The sequence below is a fragment of the Ruditapes philippinarum genome, unplaced genomic scaffold (assembly GCF_026571515.1).
Source record: "Ruditapes philippinarum isolate M1 unplaced genomic scaffold, ASM2657151v2 ctg713_1_1_1_1, whole genome shotgun sequence".
NCBI classification, from domain to species: domain Eukaryota; kingdom Metazoa; phylum Mollusca; class Bivalvia; order Venerida; family Veneridae; genus Ruditapes; species Ruditapes philippinarum.
This window is the reverse complement of record NW_026864226.1, coordinates 885,073-906,528: the sequence shown is the minus strand read 5'-3', so window position 1 is coordinate 906,528 and position 21,456 is coordinate 885,073. Positions and strand designations below refer to the sequence as shown.

The 21,456-nt window shown below is 31.0% G+C and overlaps 1 protein-coding gene across 5 annotated transcripts in view; it reads right to left on the bottom strand.

The window, feature by feature from the left end:
• LOC132724887 (acetylcholinesterase-like) overlaps nt 1-21,456 on the bottom strand; it is an 80,214-nt gene that overhangs the window by 5,106 nt on the left and 53,652 nt on the right. For 3 of the 5 annotated variants that reach the window (XM_060709869.1, XM_060709870.1, XM_060709868.1), the window contains 4 exons: nt 17,318-17,408; nt 13,095-14,667; nt 9,743-9,936; nt 4,049-7,105 (listed from right to left, as the gene is read on the bottom strand). In XM_060709869.1, the coding sequence (XP_060565852.1) occupies nt 6,963-7,105; nt 9,743-9,936; nt 13,095-14,629 (1,872 nt within the window). In that variant the 5' untranslated portion in view covers nt 14,630-14,667; nt 17,318-17,408 and the 3' untranslated portion in view covers nt 4,049-6,962. Of the gene's footprint in view, nt 1-4,048; nt 7,106-9,742; nt 9,937-13,094; nt 14,668-17,317; nt 17,409-19,209; nt 19,419-21,456 lie in introns of those variants that run through there. The other 2 variants (XM_060709871.1, XM_060709872.1) reach the window with 2 other exon arrangements.

The following is a 21,456-nucleotide window of genomic DNA, read 5'->3' as shown; positions in this document are numbered from 1 at the left end:
AAAAAAAAATCACATTGGCCAATTACATGTTCAATGTTTTGTTTCTGTTGCTTTTTGGCAATAAGTAGGGTTATAGTTATTTAGTATTTTGAATGGAAGTCAAAATACTACTACGTTTACATTTTGCTACTTTTCTAGCAAATAATGTCACATTAAGCGCTTCTTTCTTTAGGTGATAAGCATCTTGCATGCTCTTTCTTTATAAAAGTCATGTTTGCCCTTTCTTAAGAAGAATTTTTTTTATTTGTTAATAAGACACAATATGACTTAATGTAACTTGAGTTAATATACATATGTTCTGTTCAGTGGGATTAAAACATACATTTCTGTTTCCTATTTATTGCATTTTAGAAGCTACATAACCTATAAATGACAGCTAAATATTTTATAGATGCCAGGTATTGCATTTGTCCATAGTTGTTGATGTAAAAGAGTTATAATTCCATATTAACCGCCCTAAAAACATACATCTGCGGGTGTTTCTTAATTGAAAATTTCACAACTCTGTGTTTTAATGTTGAATTCTGCCTAAACCAGTGCTAGGGGATGTGAAATTGCACTTTCCAGTACTGTCCGTGAGCATGCTAAATCAAAACCGAGCCTGCATCATTTTCAATTTTGTCGTTTTGGGCTTTCTTTAGGGATTCCGTTTTTCTCTTTTTTCACAGTTTAATATGAAATAATATATATTTCACGTGTATAAAATAATATATATTTTTGTGATGAATGTTACATACGGCTTTATATAAAGGGTAAAGACATGAACAAACTTCAAGTAGACTGTTTTTTGTATATCACTAAAATCATTAAGCCTAATAAAACATTGTATTTATTTGTTATTATAACTTTCTCCGAACTTAAATACCATCTATATGACAATTTGAGATTCATTTTTATCAATAAAATTTACGAAAAGCAAATGTGACTTCTATATTTCCATTTTAGTGATTGTCCTATATGTAACCAAAGGCATTCAAGAAAGTTTTGTTTACTTATCAATACGGACGTGTTTAAGAGGTGTCGAGCATGAAACAAGTTAACACGATTAAATACAACAGATGTATTTTACAAAGTTTTTTGTTTGTTTGAGTATATAAAGTAGCTGTGTGTCACGTAACATATGCCATATTGTTGCTTTCAGTTGCCAAATCTATATAACCCAAGCGGCCTATTTTCTCCCAAAAGCTTGCTTGTTTTGTTTACACTTGATTTAAATGTAAACGTAACCTTGCTGGAATATGTTCCTGAAAAGTTACCAGTATTCCGGTAGGATAATACGCGAAAGTATGCCGCGCTAATCTTTCTACAAAACAAGCTGCCAGTTTTTGATTGATTTAACAGTGAAAAAAGAAAACAAAAACACACGGATCTATTTTTGAACTACCTTTATCATAATGGAATCGACATCTTGTAAACGGCGCATAAGTAGAATTCTAATAGGACAGTTGATACACTTGTAATCTCTAAACTGAAAAGTTCTGTCAGTCTTTCATGGACTACAAGTATACTGATATTTTCAAATTTTTTGTTCTATTTTTAATATTGTTTACATGTAAATACGTGTAAATATATGTAAATGCATGCAAATACATGTAAATATATGTAAATATTTTAAACACCAAAATATATGGATATTGAATGATACGCATTTCTCAAAAGGCACACAATCATCTCTTTAAGACAATAAACTCAACTCCATGTATATAATAATCTAGCTCATCATTCAAAACACCTAGACGTATTTGTATTTTTTTTTCTTTATCGAAGGTACATTATTACTGGACATCAATGCAAAATATTTACTTCTTGTGAACACCACAAATACTCATAAGCCCCTTTCATTATCTATGTAATTTCGTGCCTCGCGCACTTTGATCTGGAAATCTGGACGCGATCCCTAACGGTTATAAATGGCGTAAGGTGACACGTTATACGGTAAAAAGATAAAAACACGTGGTTTTCAAATAGCTAGTTCATGTGCGTACAAGTTAGTAAGCAAAGGGGACACTGTCATCTCATTTAAACAATTAAACGAACCAATTATTTATTCTTTTCATCATTTAAAAATAGCTATTAAGAAATAAGAATGTAGTTTTTTTCTGTCGTTCGTTGTCTAAAGTGTTAAAAAATAAAACATCAAGTATGGTGCAATTTACCCTGATATTAACGCCATTGCCTGTTTTCTTCATAAATATCAACTTATTAAACAGAACTATGGCACGCAACTGTTTGATATCAAAATTTGTTAAATGACCGAATAGGAATATTAGAATAATGCCTTCATTTGATCTGGATTCTTGGTAATCCTAGAGTGATTGTATAAATGTACGTCATTGAATTTCAAAGGCCCATTTATTTGCTATAAAGCTGAGCCGTTGGTTGCTTGTTTTGAGACTTGGTAATAAGTACAGAAACAATTACTAAGATTTTTTTATGGAAGTCAAAATTGTTTAGATATACATTTTGCTACCTTCATCACAAATTGTTTTACATTCAGCTCTTTTTCTTCAGGTAATTACTATCTTAAATATTTTGAATTTATTTTTACAACATTTTAAAATACACTCTTGCAACCCTTTCTACAGAAAGAAAGATTCAATAATTTATCAGGCTTTATGCGCCTTTAAGACATATAATTCGTGCTGCATAATTTACAAGTGTTTTTTAGTTGTTTAATGCAATGCACAATAACGAGGGGTCATTATAACAAAATTATATCAGGGGCAACATTCATGTTTTTCTTTGAACTAGTTAAAAGATAAATATCTTTGCTTTCTGTTTTTTATTTTTTTTTGTTTTGTCTTTACAAATAAATGAAATTCGTATGTATTGAATGGTTAAGCGATGTACCTTTCTGCAGGGAATAGGATTATAACTTTACAATATATCTTGGCCATCTGAATCACATAGCTTTATTTAAATAAAATTTTATCTCAGCTAAATAGAAGGAAAAAAAGGAGCACCCAGTCAGAGGAAGGTAACGTGTTAAATGTAAATAAGAATTGTTAAACCTGTTTGACAACAGAATACAGAATGTATGAACAAATAAAATGAGTACGTAAACACTGGAAATTCCATATTTTTGTTATTTTATTCTTTCCTGTTCTGATCTATCCGAGTTAATTTATTAATGTAATATTAATATTTATTCTACAATATTTCTTTCATTCGTTACAGTAAGAAAGTATGCGAAACCGTACAAGTTTTCACTTCTCTGGCATAGTTTTATTGTATGAGTTTATTTAATGTACAACAACGTAGCTTACTACAGAATCGGAAAACGATCCTACAGTATAAAGCCTTAACGCTGATTGCCTCCAGATTCAATGCTAATTTCAAGAAAATCTTAAAAGTGTATTTCAAAGGTACTGCAGCAAAATATTGTGAAGTGAACAAAAATAATGCACATACAAAACAGTCCGTTTATAATAATCCACATAAATTACCCCCCCCCCCCCCCAAAAAAAAAAAGGGGGGGGGGGTAAAGTTACGCATAAATAGCTCTTACTGCACTAGTCACGCAGTAGAAAAACAGCAAAATCAGTCATTAATCGCATATAGCATGTAAGTTATTACTTGAATCTTGAATCTTTTTACTTTTCTTAAACTCTTAGTACATTTTTCTCGAGTTCGATTTTGGCAATCTGGATCTGGCGGCATGCAGCTTTAAGTGATTTGATATAGTAGTGGCAGCGTGCCCGAGTTGTGAGCTTGTCGGAATAAACATCTAAGTATCGGTAGTCGCGTGGTTTCGAACCCCACCAGGGACAAACTGTTGTTTTCTTGAACAGGAAACTTTATATTAACTCATTGCTTAATACTGGTTTTATTCCAAGAAGAAGTACATTGCATGTCTAAAAGTATACAGCTTTCTATAGTATATGGCAACTAATATAATTTCTGTATAAACTTATTCTTTTTTAGCTAGCAAATTAAAACAGTGTATACATATGTATTCATGATATTTAAAAAGACCCCCCCCCCCCCAAAAAGGGGGGGAATACAAAGGACCCCCCAAAAAAGAGGAAAGAAAACACACACTCGCAAGTATTTACAAATATTTATTTTATATTTAAATCAGTGCATATATCATATAACGGTTTTATAACATAAGTAAAAAAGAAACAAAGAAACGTCAACAACATCTATTTACCTATATATACATATAATGTTTTAATATTTGGAGAAGTATGATTCTGTCTGTCCATATGATATCAAAAATGTGTATGAAAATGTCGGTTTTCTTAAAGATATATCTTTCACTATGCTCATCCTTGAGTAAAATATTTTAATCACAGAAATTTATTGAAATCTATGAAATTCGTATTGAATATGTCTTATTTGAATAACAGAATGAATTAACTATGTATAGAAACCTGATTTTCCTATTACAGGTCAATTAAAATTGGTAATTTCTTTAAAGAAAATGCCAGTTTTTAGTGCCAGTTTCTTTAATGCCACTATATAATTATATTGTGTCCACTTATAGTGTTTGGAATTTTAAACATAAAATATTCACTTTGTGTGAAGTCAAATTATGTAAAGAAACTGTGTAGCAATTGCCAATCAAATTTGAGCATAGTATATCGTTAGATAAAGCAGTACGCCTCAAGGTGAGAAGAAATAAATCTTTGATGCCATGACGAAATATTTGTGTAATGTTTCAATCAATTCTATTTATAATCATGGTTAATCATAATTTGACAAAAATGGGCCATTTTTATAACAAAAAATCTAACTCGTTACTAACGAGTAATGATTTTTTACTAGATTATGACAAATTAAGGGTAAATTCTACTCTATAAGAAGTTAGTACAGCACACAGTATGATTTTCTGATAACTTTTTACTTATAGGAACAAGTTTAGAATTCATAACAATAACAAATCTGGAAGCGTGCTACTTTAAAGGAACTCCACTGAAGTCCAAATTAGAATTCCTTACAGAGAACATCTCGGGTACTTAAAACGAAAGATATGCAAATAATAATTAAGAAATATACTCAGAAATAAATTGAAAAATCGTATTTTTATGCTATTCTTAGCCCGAAAAAGGGTTACAACGCTTTTCGCTTTTTGTTGAATAATTATTCTGCAAAAATAGAGGCAGCATATGATCTGAAATTTCGCACACGAGTTACTGCTTTAAACCTACGTCAAATGTAACACTTCCGGTCCCAACATGTAAAAAAAACCTCAGTGGAGTCCCTTTAAGAAGTGTACATAAATTGTTTATTGGGAAAGGGTAGCTGTGGATTATGGAAATGAAATAGATAAATATATCATAGTTATCATACTTGATCAAATTTTATATCCAAAAATATTTTGTCCGAATGTAAGTCATTACAAGTCCCGTGTATCAAATTAAATGGCGGGATAGGTTCACTAAATTGATATATATCTTCTTTACTTTCATGATAAAACTGGAAATTGGAAACTTGTTCAATATTAGATCTGCATGGAGTAAACTTGATTAGGGACGCAATAAAGTAGATACAAGTGCTGCTGTTTAGCGAAAATTGTTAACACAAAATAAATCAAAACATGATAGATCAAGTAATGTTGTTGAAAAGATTATTTAGAACTTTACAGCTTCAAAGCATTTTTTATCAGAAAGTAAATTAAGTTTCAGTCGTGTTGCCAAGTACCAGTTTTTGTAATTTAAGTATTATCTAATTTAACTTCAAAACACATGCAACAAATAATACCAGTTAAAGAATAAGGGCGTATCAAGAACGGGTTCTTACGAATAAACTTAACGCGGAACGTGCATGAACAGGAAGTGATGTAATCAGTTTGTGTCACCAGTATATAACTAGTCTGTAGCCCGACCAGACTTTTTAGACTGGTTGGTTGCATAATTTGTGTTATTTTGATGTTGAATTCCCTTAATTTTCAAATGGACTGTTCCAAATCCAAAGCAGGACACATCTATTATACAATTTTAGTAGTTAAAGGTTTATAATATGATGGAGCAATACGTCAGAGCAATTATGACAATATTAACACAACACTATTATACATAAAAATCAGTTCTAAGCCTGATGCCTTGAAAATGATAACTGAATTCATTAAAAACACTAACTAAACAACTTTCGTGGACAATGCGTAATCGAAGACATATTTTTGAAATTTGTAATGAAAAATGGAAACATTTGTTGTGATCGTAAATGAGGTAAAAATTGACTGGAAAAATCAGCCTCTATAAGACACTCATTAATAGCAATGAGGTGAAGAACGTGTCATATTCTCGTTTGGCGTTGTTCCTGGAGTAATGGTAACGACGGTTGGCAGATGTGTTCCTAGAACCGACTTTGTCAAATCTGAAGTATCCAGGTCACGTGTTCACTAAGAAAAGGTCGGTCAAGATTAGGATTAAATGATCCTGACTTTATTTTTGTTGCTTTATTAAATTTAAATTGATGGTATTTTACTAGAATTAAATTGTACATCGACAAAATGTAAAAAAAAGCAAAACTGCCTATTTTGTGATAATATTAACGAATAACGAAACAAATACAACTGTAATTAGATCAAAATATATAGATCGATTTTAGGATCAGGATCAATACTTGGACCCATGTCTTATTAAATAACAATAAAATAATTCCAAAATTCATAAACTGTCTATCTTAAGTCCAATTTTAACAAGTTAATATTAAATATTAAATCTATGAGGATAAACAATGGAGAATATTTGAATTTTTGAATTTGGCCCTGATCTTAATCCTTATCCTTCAATCTTAGTGAACAAGGAACCAGGACTGGCGGACGTCAATGTAGTTTATTTGTAGCATTTAATTTTGTTTTTAAACTTGCATTTCTAAATGATCAACACAGAGCTAAACGGGTTTCACAAAATTAGAATTCATGGTTTGGTAGAGGTATTTATGGCTAAAATCTTAACGTACATCAGTGTCGCTTATTGCACGCGTCCATGAATTTTGAATAGAGGTATATCTGTTTAAGGGGAAGGACAATTTCGTTTTTGTGAAAGTCCGTGGTCTAACAAGAAACTGTCAAACTGTTGTTTCCACTCCACAATGTATTTTGTACTCCATTCGTTGAACTGAAGTTTCCACTCGACCTCCATTTCGGACATATCCGCTGAAACCATAAAAAATATATTCATGTCATGTTTAATATAAGTCATAGAGGATATTCTAGTTTTTTTTCTATAAATACAGAATTTATTTTCATCGAGTATAATGAAAATAAATATTTCATGGGTGACGGTAGCCACGAGTGAAATATCATAATTTTCATACCACAAGATGAAAATATGTCCTGTATTTATAGGAAAAAAATGAATTTTCTGTTTATTATATATTTTTGTCTTTTTTAACATTTCAATTTGAAAGACTTTCCCTTAAATTTTATGTACTGGCAGAATTTATATGAAAGTAGTCCGGTAAGACAGCGGTGAAAATGCGGAAAATATGTTTCACTACATTGAAAAATAAAATTTTACAGTGAAAAAAAAAACGGAAAATAAAAATACGCATTTTATTTCATCAATATATCTCAATATTTCATTTATAAGTATATAAAAAAAAGATTTCGTTTTGATGACGATTTTGGAAATAATATTTACTACGTATTACTTAATTACTAAACAACACACGATTTGCTTTGCCTTTAAAAAAGCGAAAACGATTTAAGAAAGATTTTCAATTAATCAACTTCTCTGTATCATTGTAATACTTAGTTTGCGATCATTTTTATACACAACCAAATAAATGCTATATTGTTAAATAAATATCAAATATATTGTTATATTTTTACATTACTTTTTTTTTCTAGATAAAAACTTTTCTCTTAATATTTAAGCAATGTTACAAAGTTACTGGTACTAAAAAAACTGTGGTAACATCAGTGTTACAAGAAATCCTAAATCTATATTCATAAATTTATAAAGCATGACTTACCACACATGTCCAAGCTGCTGATGAGGGTTATCCAAAATGCAATTCCAAAATGCATTTAGTGCGCATGCGTCAATAAAATCAACTCAAACGGTTATCAAAATCTGTGATGGTGTTAGATTGTTTGAGTTTGTTAATTAATGTTCATGACACACAAGGTTATGATTTCTGTATTAATGAATGGTTGTGAAGCAAACACTGGCAAAATATAATACAAACTGTAAGAAAAATATGTTAAGTTATGTTGTCGTAATATTCGTATTGAAATATCTGAAGAGGGTGTCAACCAAAATGTATCTATTATTCAATGCCACATAAATTAAATCAAGTGCGAATAAAAGCTTTCCCTAACAAAGCTTTCCATAGTTTTCTTTAATAGGTTTAAAAAATAAGATGATTTCAATGAAAGACAATTTATTGAATTAATATCTTAAATACCACTTAACTAATCAATGTGCAAACATTTTATGATAATATTATGGCAAGACTCTCTACGATTCAAAGCACGTTTTGTCGTTAAAGCAACCGAAAAATATATATTAATTTATACTGTCGCATTACCATTATCAACATTAAAATTCGTTCTTTCCATATACTTGAAACAATGGCACTAAAACTTATTTCTCGACATCTAAAGTTGTAGAGCTATATTGTACCTAGGTTTATTTTATCCATATTTGTTGACACGTGGGTACTAACTTGATACATAAAAATTGTCATTCCTAATCTTTAATTCTATATTTTAAATATTATAAAGATGATTTATCAGGAATGAAATTGTGTCTGAAGATGGCGTGATATGTGTTATGCATTCATTATAGATAATAATTGATTCATTCAAAGCACTGTGGGTCACATGCACATCACAATATCAGCGCTTACTGAGCAATCTTCCCCAGACTTCCCCGCTTTAATTGTGACATTAATTGTATGGCGTGACACTTGAAGCTGGAATTTTTTTTATCTTACATGCAATGCCGTCCGGATTTAAAAGCACGTCTCGGCATTACAGAAGTTATTCATGACTGCGTTTATGGGTCAGACTATACCATTTTAGTATAATTCGTAACGTCACTTTTAAGTGTCATTCATCCGCAGCCTCGATCTGAAATTGCCACTTTCAGATCGACAGTTTTACGACATTCTCGAATTGATGTCATTCAAAATTGATCATGGGGTTCTATTTTAGCCGATAACTACTATACTGTAAGTAACAATTTTTTATATCAAAATAACTGTTTGCTTAAAATATATGATGAATGGATTAATGTACCTTTTCAATAAAAAATAGAAACACGATGAAAATTTATTTTTAGGTACAAGACTGCGTCCCGGTATTTGAAATATCGTTATTTCGAAACACTTGTGGATGTATTAATATATGTACTAGCAACATGCGAAATCTTAAGACCAATTCTGTATTTCATATTTATGAAAGCAGTTGCGAACTAATGCATCCAATAGATTTGTAGTGTTTTGTTGTTGTTGTTTAATTTGTCATTTTCATGCTTCCTCTGATATAAAATGCAATATATCATCGTAACATACACATTAGTTTTTAACAGTTCAAACACTCACAAATATATGTTTTTATTGTTAGAATATAGAAATAGTTATTCAAAAAAGCACGGGGGGATACACTCATAAGACAACATGACCCACATCTAAAGATTTTTTCTTAAGATGCAAATCAGCTATAATGTGTTAACGTTTTTTTGCAAAACGTTCTGCAGAAATGCACAAAAAGACGTGTAAGATTAATTTACTCATGTTAGTTTCAAGGCAACACGTCAAGCATTTTATAACTTATTTATATTACCTGTCCTAACAACAAGGTTTGGTAGATAGTCCTTCCAGAAAGAGCACTCCTTCGCTCTTGATCCCTGCCCTATTGCCTTAGATTTATCAAGACGGTTGATGAGGTCTGGTCTAAGTATAATATGTTTACGGCTCACATTGTTAAATACAGGCCACTCATCCAAGAAGACGGAGCCCGGCGACCGGTTAGGGTCTCTAAAATGGAAATGTAGAAATAAATAAATAAATTAATTAATTAAATTAATAAAAAAATAAATAAATAAATAAAAATGAAATCTTTATAAATTCAGTTAAATGAATTATCGCCAGATCTTTTTTGAAATATCATAAAAACAACTACACTAAGGCTAAGCTAGAGCCCTGCAAATAATGATATCAAATGAAATACAGGGTTATCATATTTCTGAAAATCGACTGGTAAACACTATAAGGTCTGGGATTCCAATAATGGTTTTTTATTTGGGTTCACTAACTCAATAAATTTAACAAATAATCTGTTTTCCAAATGATAACCTGTGAATTTCACGGCATTTTGGTTTACCAATATCTCTAACAGCGTATTGTTCAATTGTTACTGTAAGATATTTCGGTCAAAAGAAAATACGAAAAATCTACGGAAGCACAAAGGGGTCACGGTGATTTCTTTTACATAATCTCGTGATACGTACTAAGAAACGCAAAAGAAATGTTGTTAACTCGTGGCCTAAGAAACAACAACGGATATAATTAGTTGTGATATGTAAAGCCACCTGCTAGCAAGATTTTTACAATTAATTTTTATTATCATTATCATTATTATTATCATAATTATTATCCTCATCATCATCATTATTATTATTCATCATCATCATAATTGTCATCATCATACTCGTCATCATCATCATCTTCTTCTTATTCATCATAATCATCATCATTATTATCATTTTATCATCATCGCTATTATTATTATTATTATTATAATTATCATTATTATTATTATTATTATTATTATTATTATTATTATTATTATTATTATTATTATTATTATTATTATTATTGTTCCACGAGATAATTCAAAGGAAAACCATCAAGCCTCCTACAAGCTTCCGTAAAAAGACGTAGCACTATTACTCTCGAAAATATGAAAATAATTAATCTTAATAGGAATGAAAAAAGTTGTAAAGTATAACCTAACATAACTTATGGCAAAACTGATTCTAGGATAAAAGAAAAGTAACAATATAAACAAAATCATAGAATAGCAAATGTTTTTTTTCCCCTGGAGTTTTACAATCGTAATTATCGCATAAGTAATAATAATAATAATAATAATAATAATAATAATAACAATAATAATAATAATAGTTGTTATAATAATAACAATAATAATAATAATAATAGTTGTTATAATAATAACAATAATAATAATAATAATAATAATAATAATAATAATAATAATAATAATAATAATAATAGTTGTTATAATAATAACAATAATACTAATAATAATAATAGTTTTTATAATAATAATAATTATAATAATAATAATAATAATAATAATAGTTGTTATAATAATAATAATAATTGTTGTTATAATAATAACAATAATAATAATAATAATAATAATAGTTGTTATAATAATAACAATAATAATAATAATAATAATAATAAAAATAATAATAATAGTTATAATAATAATAATAATGATAATAATAGTAATAATAATAATGTTGCGAGCACGTGGCCACACATATCGCATGGAGTGAGTTAATTGATGAAAATTCTTAATAAAATGAGCCGTGTCATGAAAGAAACAACATAGTGGGTTTGCGACCAGCATGGATCCGGAACAGCCTGCGCATCTGCGCAGTCTGATCAGGATCCATGTTGTTCGCTATCAGTTTCTCTACTTGTAATAGAGTTTGTAAGCGAACAGCATGGATCCTGATCAGACTGCGCGAATCATGCTCGTCGCAAACCCACTTTGTTGGTTTTGTCGTGACGCGGCTCAAATATAGATATACTCAACTCTTCACATTAACTGTTTTTGATTCAGTCTAGTGGAGCTAATTGAACCAATGCCCCAAAAAACAACCCCCTACAAAATCTTCCTAACCTGATGTTAAATAAATATGTGTGCAAATATGAAGGGACTTTTAAAACTTACACTACATAAACAAGACACAGAAATTTACAGTCACATTTTATCCCTTAGCACTTTGGGTTGGAAATTGTCATCTACTTTAATAGAAATATCATTTTCTTGAAATTTAAAAAAAAAAATAAAAAAAATGAAAGATTAAGGAACACCTAAAAAAGGTAAATATTTTGGAACCTGCCATAGGAAAAACGCCAAGTGAAAACATTGAGATAAAAAATGAATGGACGAATGGTAATATTTGTAAAGTTTTGATTAAACTGCAAATCTGCATGAGACTATATTATAATCACTTATTTCTTTCTATTATGTTTAAACATATTTAAGACACGGTTATTTAAGCTAAGTTGTACAAATGTACAGAAAAATAGTTAGACATTTTTCAAAATTGTCATTCCAAATACGAATTTCCAGGAAAAGTTGAACCAATTTTGTAAAGAAAAAAATCAAATTCCTTGACCTATTGTTTGCACAAATTATATAATAGCTACTATTCTGCCAGACGCACACATTTTACCCGTTGTCAATTTCTAAAATAGTGGTTGACAGGACTACATTTAAGGCGGACTTATACCCATTCAGAGTGTGTTAAAATATTTGGAAGCGGTTTAATTTCACTACTCGCTTTTTTATATGAAAAGGGATTCTAATTTGTTTTTGTAAATTTCACAAATTGCAACAATTTGGTGATTACCCAATCAATTGAACCTGAACATGTTCGACCATAAAATGGCATTAGTCACAAAAGCCAGACAATGTTTGATCCAAAGCTTGTTAAAGGGACTCCACATGACTTGACTAGTAGATTTTTTTTCGAAATTAATGCTCCATTTGATGTAAGTCTAAACCAATAACTGTGAGCAAAATTTCAACCCATTTGTTTTCTCTGTTTTCCAGGATAATCATTTTTCTGGTGAAAAATGGCCCATAATTAGAAAATGGTTGCAACGCTTTCACACAAATCTGGCTCAAAATAGCATAAAAACGATTTTCAATTTACTTCTTGTATAATTCTTAATTATCATTTGCATGTCTTTCGTTTTAAATTGTCCCAGATAGGTTTTTGTAAGGATTTCAAATGTAATCTTTTTGGGAGTTTGACCTCAGTGGAGTTCCTTTAACGATACTTATTCTTATAAAATTTACACCACAAAGTCCTCACTGATATTTTTCACATAATTATATTGCGCGAAAAATGGAGAAGATTTTTACTTACCCAGTTTTAGCAAAATTGGTCCAGTATCGCATTATTTTCCTAGAGAATATTTTCTCTTCATCAGTATATCCAAATGTTCTGTTCGTTGGTTCTCCGAACACAAAATTTATCTCATCGGCATGTAACACACCGGCCCATTCTGGCCAGTGATGCCTAGTTGATCGGTGATCAAACACATAATAGTACACGTTACTACCAGCAGATGCTGCATGTATCGCAAAATCAACACAAGGACATATGAAATTAAAATCCCCTACAGCCATATCAAGTTGCCAAGCATTCATTTTCTGATCGTCCGGATTTACCCAGTTCCGGTATTGAAATTTTATCGCCTCCTTTCCAAAAGAGTTTAAGAGTCTCGGATAATATGGGTGATAAGAAAATATGTCATCAATTAGAAGGTCAAAATGATTTTGACTAACTTGAGGCGATTGATAGAGAGAAAAAATATCATGAGAGTATAAAAGCCAGAAACTTGCCTCGTTTGTATTATGTCCTAACAAAACTGGACATTTCTTAAAGTTGCCTTTAATTAACGACTGTTCAGGATCCTCTATTAAAAAAGTCCCATCAATTATAGGCACAAAAGGGAATCTTACAACACCGTATACAACAGTGTCCCATTCCACAGGCAACAACTTCTCGGGAGAGACACCTCGTAAACAATTAACAATGTCGGTATTTTCCGGATACTCACACTGGAACGCTTTGGCAAATATATGTGATCTATTTTTAGCCTCCTTTTCTGAAAGGGTAGCCCATGCTGCTTGGGGCGCCCCACTTTGTAAAATTACCCTATGAAATTTAGCATGGCTCAATGGGGACAGCATATGCATTCCCACGCTGACAGCGCCGGCACTCTCTCCAAATAATGTCACTGAATGCGCGTTACCTCCAAAATAATGAATATTTGATTGGACCCAATCAAGAGCCATAACTTGATCCATCATACCAGCATTGCCCGGGGCCTCCGGATGAAAAAGAGAGAAATATCCCAGAGCTCCTACCCTGTACTGCATAGAAACAACAATGATGTCATTTTCGGCAGCTATATATCTTCCGTCATATATGTCAAGAACTGACGATCCGGAATAAAATCCGCCGCCAAATATCCATATCATAACCGGTTTACTTATAACCGACGAATCAGTTCTTGGCACCCACACATTTAAATACAAACAATCCTCACTGCAGTTCGTATTTGGATTCCAAACTTTTGCTCCTTCATGGCCTGGGAATGCGTTATCCTCTCCTTGCCAGCATGCTGCCGGTTTTCTCGTTGCATCTCGAACACCGTTCCATGAGTCTGGAGGAATAGGGTGCTTAAACCGTAAATCCCCTACAGGTGGCTTTGCAAAAGGTATTCCCCAGTAAATATCCACTTCAGTTCCATGAACATTGACCCGTACTCCCTCGATCTTGCCCTTTGTGGTACGAGAGATCGGCCCAAATCCGGCCCATACAATGCTCGGAACAATCGCCGTTAGTACAGTGCCTAAGGAAATAAGCTGATGTAAAGATTCTTGAAATTGCATGATTAAAAGATCCCTGCGAGTTTTGTCGATGTGTAGCCCTGGAACAAAGAAATGAAGTACATTAGCCTAGAAAAAAATGTTGTTTACCATAATCAAACCGGAGCTATGCAATAATAAATACAAAGCGTTTCTTTACTAAACTAAATTGCAAATATCTTCACATATTCTACACAACAAATAAAACAAAAGGAATTAGCTCAAATAGAACAAGAGCCATGTTAGCATGGCCATCCCCCGCCGAATGTATTTGCTCATTGTAAGAATATATATGTAGTTGAGCAGAATAATTCAATTTAAAGAGGTCTTTTGGTAATGAAAATTGATGGCTGAAGTGATTACAGATTTGAAACCTATGTGAATACTGATGGCTGAAAATAACAAAGGGCAATAACTGAAAAATAATGCAGGGTAGAGTTATCATTCTTATGTGCTGCACTCCTCCTCAATGAGATGTATCCACCTATAAAGTTTCAAGTTGATACCTCTAACACTTTTTGTGATAAGCTCTGGACAAATAGTATGAAAAATAACATAGGGCAACAACTCAAAAATTATAAAGGCTAGAGTTATCATTCTTGAGCATAACATTCATCGTCAATAAGATCTATCCACCTATGAAAATTCATGTTGACATCTCAAAGACTTTTTGAGTTATGTTCCACTCAGGTGAAAAAATAAGTTTGAAAAATTACAAAGGGCAATAACTCAAATATTATGAAGGGAAGAGTTATCATTCTCATACATTGCACACTTCCTGAGTTAGATATATCCACCCATGAAGTTTCACGTTGCTATCACAAAGGTTTTATTAGATATGCACTGGACAAAAATTAAGTTTGAAAATTAGCAAAGGGCAATAACTCAAAAATTATGCAGGGTAGAGTTATCATTCTTGTGCATAACACTCTTCCTCAATATGATCTATCCATCTATTAAGTTTCAAGTTGATACCTCTAACACTTTTTGTGATAAGCTCCGGACAAAAAGTATGAAAAATAACAAGGGGCATTAACTTAAAAATTATAACGGGTAGAGTTCTCATTCTTGTGCACAGCATTCCTCGTCAAAAAGATCTATCCACCTTTGAAGTTTCATGTTGACATCTCAAAGACTTTTTGAGTTATGCTCCACTCAGGTGAAAATAAAGAATGAAAAATAACAAAGGGCAATAACTCAAAAATTATGAAGGGTAGAGTTATCAATCTTATGCATTGCAATCTCCTGAGTGAGATTTATCCACCCATGAACTTTCATGATGATATCTCAAAGGCTTTTTGAGTTATGCTCTGGACAAAAATTAAGTTTGAAAAATAACAAAGGGCAATAACTCAAAAATTATGCAGGGTAGAGTTATCATTCTTGTGCATAACACTCTTCCTCAATATGATCTATCCATCTATTAAATTTCAAGTTGATACCTGTAACACTTTTTGTGATAAGCTCCGGACAAAAAGTATGAAAAATAACAAGGGGCATTAACTTAAAAATTATAACGGGTAGAGTTCTCATTTTTGTGCACAGCATTCCTCGTCAAAAAGATCTATCCACCTATGAAGTTTCATGTTGACATCTCAAAGGCTTTATGAGTTATTCTCCACTCAGGTGAAAATTAAGTATGAAAAATAACAAAGGGCAATAACTCAAAAATTATGAAGGGTAGAGTTATCAATCTTATGCATTGCAATTTCCTGAGTGAGATCTATCCACCCATGAACTTTCATGATGATATCTCAAAGGCTTTTTGAGTTATGCTCTGGACAAAAATTAAGTTTGAAAATAACTAAATAATGCAGAGTGGGTGCACTGCACTCCTCCTCAATATGATCTATTGACCTATTAAGTTTCAAGTTGATACCTATAACGCTTTTTGAGATAAGCTCCGAACACAAATTATGAAAAATAACAATGGGCAATAAGTCAAAAATTATAACGGGTAGAGTTATCATTCTTGTGCACAACATTCCTCGTCAAAAAGATCTATCCACCTATGAAGTTTCATGTTGACATCACAAATACTTTTTGAGTTATGCTCCACTCAGGTGAAAAATTAAGTATGAAAAATAACAAAGGGCAATAACTCAAAAATAATGAAAGGTAGAGTTATCATTCTTGTGCACTGCAAACCTCCTGAGTGAGATAAATCCACCCATGAAGTTTCATGTTGATATCTCAAAGGCTTTTTGAGTTATGCTCTGGACAAAAAATAAGTATGAAAATAGCAAAGGGCAATAACTGAAAAATTATGCAGGGTGGAGTTACCAATGATATGCACTGCACTTCTCCTGAATATGATCTATCCACCTATGCAGTTTCAAGTTGATACCTCAAATACTTTTTGAGATATGCTCCTGACAAAAATGTCGGACGGAAGGACGGACGGACGGAAGGACAGACGGACGGAGACTAATTCTATATCCCCCGCCGCCTTTCGGCGATAATTAAGTAAACAGTTATTATACTTCTTTTCGATGACATCTATTCACCTTTAATGTATCAAGTGGATATTCCAATTTCAAACTCTTTTCGAGTTATATTATGCATGAAAATAACAAAGGGCAATAACTCAAACATTATTGAAAGGAATAAATAGACTAACTATTAGTGGTTTTTTTTATTATTTATATAACATTTCTTTTAATGTTGTGAACACTATTGTCAAATTTAGAATTAGCTGCAGACGACACTTACCCCTAGCGCCCCCTTTTGGAGACGGTGACAACAGTATTATCCAACGTCACTTAGTACACTTTTACACTTTATGCCCATGATCACACTTGTTCTATAAATAAACAAAACATCATTGTATTATATAATTGCATCTATATTGTATCGAAATTAAGGAATACGGGCATGACTGTGTGTCGCCATATTGGTATAATTGTCAGAATACCTTCACTCGTGACACAAATGTACCAAATCTATGCTTGACAGAAACTGTCGAAAGAAAGCAATGGCGGCTTTTACACATACTAAAACTTCATGACTTTAAAATTGTTTGTTTGAATCTTGAGGCATGATGCGTTAATCATTCTGTAGCTTCTTATAATGATTAACGCACCATGCCTCAAGATTCATGCTGATTACTATGAAATGTTTTTAAATGTATTAAAAAGTAAAATTATGTCAAGTAAACAAAAAAGTAATTTACGCCTTGAAAAAAAGCAAAAAGGCCAGAATATGTAAAAATAGGCCTTAGTACACTTTTTTTTAAATATGGTGGTAAATTGTGCAAAATCAGACATTTAACGCATATAACATGTAAATTATTCTTAAATCTTTCATCTTTTTACTTTCGTTAAAGTTTAAGTACATTTTCTTCAAGTTTCTTGAAATATTTTGGCACAACTGGAGGCATGCAAATTTAAGTATAAAAAAGTATAAAAAAAGTAAGTCTTAACCTATTTTATGGTGATTAGGAAATTTAATCGGCTCCTCTACATATTTTATGCCTAAACAGAGATAAATTTATATGGGAAAATAATAATTAATACTTTTTTTGTGATCAGATAATCAGATGAATATATAGACAATAAATTCCGCCTCTAGAGTTCGAACACTGAAAGTTGTAATAAACAATGGCGTGGCTGTGACAGGAAATGGCTGCAACGACTGATATTCCTTGTGGATGCTTCAATTTCCATAGAAAATATATAAAGGATATTTACTCACTAAACGATGAGTGCAAAAAAAATTCATATCAAACATATAACAAAATAAGTCAGTCTCGGGTTTGAATTGCTAAAATCAATACTTGACATTTAGTTTATAAAAAGTGTTTTCTAAGTTTAGTCTTGGGTTTTTTCATTGGTCAGTGTACATTCTGAGCTAGAAACTGACCAGTCAGATACCTGAGATCTGGGATTAAGCTTGTAAATTGCCTTTATAACCATATACTCTGGCCATATGACGACTCGTTATAGAATTTTACAATATTTAACTAATTTTCTTTGAAAGATAATTTTACCAACTTCGGTATGCGAATGTTTCTTATTGATCAAAATGCGCACAAACATTTAGTTACGATGGGTTATCCAAAAATTCGTTGTCTTTCTTTGGCGCGTAAAATATATTTGAGATATCAATTTGAAAATCTTACACTGCTTAGAAGAATAAAAAACAAATAAACACAGAAAAAATCATGTTAGTAGCTTCTTATATTACAACAATATTTAATTTTACATGAACATATTATGTAGTATTTTATAAATTTTAACTCTCGTGTTTGAATGTATGAATATTCTTTTATCTTTTGCGTATTTTTATTTTTGTATTTACTTTTGTAGATAAAAGACCTCTTTATTTTTATATAAAATGTATGCATATATAAGTTAAAATTATTATTTATATATCAATTGTGAAATACAAATATGTAAATAACTTAATGATAGGATTTGTTTACATTTAGGAACAGATCATTTCTTTCTTGCCCAACAAAATAATTTACCATTGTTATAACCTAATTCCTTTCAACTTATCTTTTCTCATTATCTTTTACAGTGTTAACTCAAATGTATACAGTAAGTTCAAAGAAAATACCAACAAAAATAATATAAACACTTAAAAATCAAACAAAACTTTACCTGAAGAAAAAAATCAATGTTAAAATCCAAAATTAAACTTTTCACAGGTGATATAATTATGACCGCCTTATTCTGCACGTATGTTGAAAGAAAGTTCGTTTACAACTGCCTATTTCTTGGCACACGATCTATTTTGTGTAAAGGTCACAAAAACGAATCTATGTTATTTGCCAGATACCTAGAAATGTAGCGTTCATTTTAGTCCTTCTACTCATTAATGCCATTACCACAGTGAGAACACAAGAATCATTGTTTTCTTTTTCTGGAACAATGCTTCTAATAAAGAAAGAACCTAAATGACCTAACTTTTGTTTGTTATACACTTGAAAACGTAATTGGAAAATCAAATTGTTCAAGATTCTCTCTTGAACATTTACTGTTTCTGAAAAATGCTTTGTCTACTTATTTTATGACCTTTAAAATGTGATGTGTAGGTAAAATAGTAGGAGAACGTTACGTAGAATTTGTTTCAATTTCTGTCGTCTGATTAATGACAATTATTATCTATTTAATCCAATAAATTAAAGTGAACAAGGAAAGTAAAATAAATATTTAAAGCTTAACCATGGAGCTAAATATATATCTGTGGCTTGACGTAGGTGATTTACTGGAAAGAAATATATAACATTTATAATTATTATATCTTGGTAATCAGACTCAAATGTTGAATTCTTCTTAAGCCGGTGCTGGGGGGGGGGGTAGTTTGCATTTTACAATACCGTCCACGAACGGGCTCAATCAAACCGAGTCTACAGCATTTTCAGTTTTGCCGTTTTGAACTTTCTTTAGGGATTCTTATTTTCTGTATTTGATTGTATCAAATCCTATATGTGATAATTAAATCTTCTTGCAAAAAGAAATGTATTAAATGAATGATAAATACTTTAAGTGAGATTAATACAATTAGAGTACGAGTTCTTCACTTTCGTAAACATTAAATTGCCTAATTGTTCCAATTTATTTAGTAATATAAAAAGGTTAACGGTATTTAAGCTTGTTAAAGCAATGAAAAAAAATACGACGGTTCCAATTTGTTATAATCCGGAGTTCTTAAGAAAAATATATAACTAGACATGTTTTCGCCCTGTAAGAAAATATTTAATTGCAGTAACTATGGAAACAAAATTAATTCAAATTTCATGAAAAAACGAATGTTTGGTATTAAAGATTTGATAACAATTGGTTATTACATCGAGACAATATCAACAAAATATAAGAAAATAATGAAATTCAATCTTAATTGCAGTTAGATGTAGCCAATATTCTTAATATTAATTGATGCAATAGAGATCTCCCTATGGTTTCTCGTTCAAAGCTGTTTGTAGAGCACAATTGCGTTTGAGATATTTGTGTTTTATTTCTTAAATCATTTGAACAAAAAGATAATTGTACACTTTAAAATGCTTTTATGTCATTTTGTGTAAAATATAACCCCAAGAAATAAATTTCTTTTATAAAAGTACACGATAAACCAAAGAAAAAAATCGTCACAAGTAAATAATTATTTCTGTACAATTCTAGCAATGTACTATTACAAGTTTATACACCATTCAAAATTTCAATTTCGATGTAGTTGGTATAGTTAATTAGTTTATTTTAGACATGTTTATATGCGTGGTAGCTTTACTTATACATATACCAAGGTAAAATTTATAAAAGATGCATGCGACATTTCTGTAATTTAATTACACAGTAATTGTATACATATTTATGCCTTACAGTAATTACATCTAAACGTTTTAAGTTACATTATGCCTCAGACATCCATAGTTTTTAAAATCTTTAGAAATGTCAAACATGTGTTTCATAGTGTTAAAATAGTGGATTAAGAGCATGTTAGAGATTTAAAAACTGAAAAAGTAGCGCTGAACATGCAGTAATGTGTTGTAAAAGTAGCAAAATGAAAACCATGTTGTATTTTGACTTCCATACAAAATCACTAATACTATTTCAATATAATTATACCAATTGCCAACAGTGCTAAAGATGCAAAAAAATTTATGTATGTAGCAAATAAGTACATATATATATATTTGAAAACTGTAACAAGATACGAAGAATTAACAGTTTTTGAGAGAAAATAATGATAGCATTTGTGAGGCATAATGGTCTTTAAACCAAGATTTATGCTATATAAATATAACACATGTAGGTAAAATGAAATCGATAAATAAAAATTACTATAATGTGTGTTGTCGTTTCTTGTATATGTGGCTTATAAAAAAAGTGTGCATGAATAAGAACTGA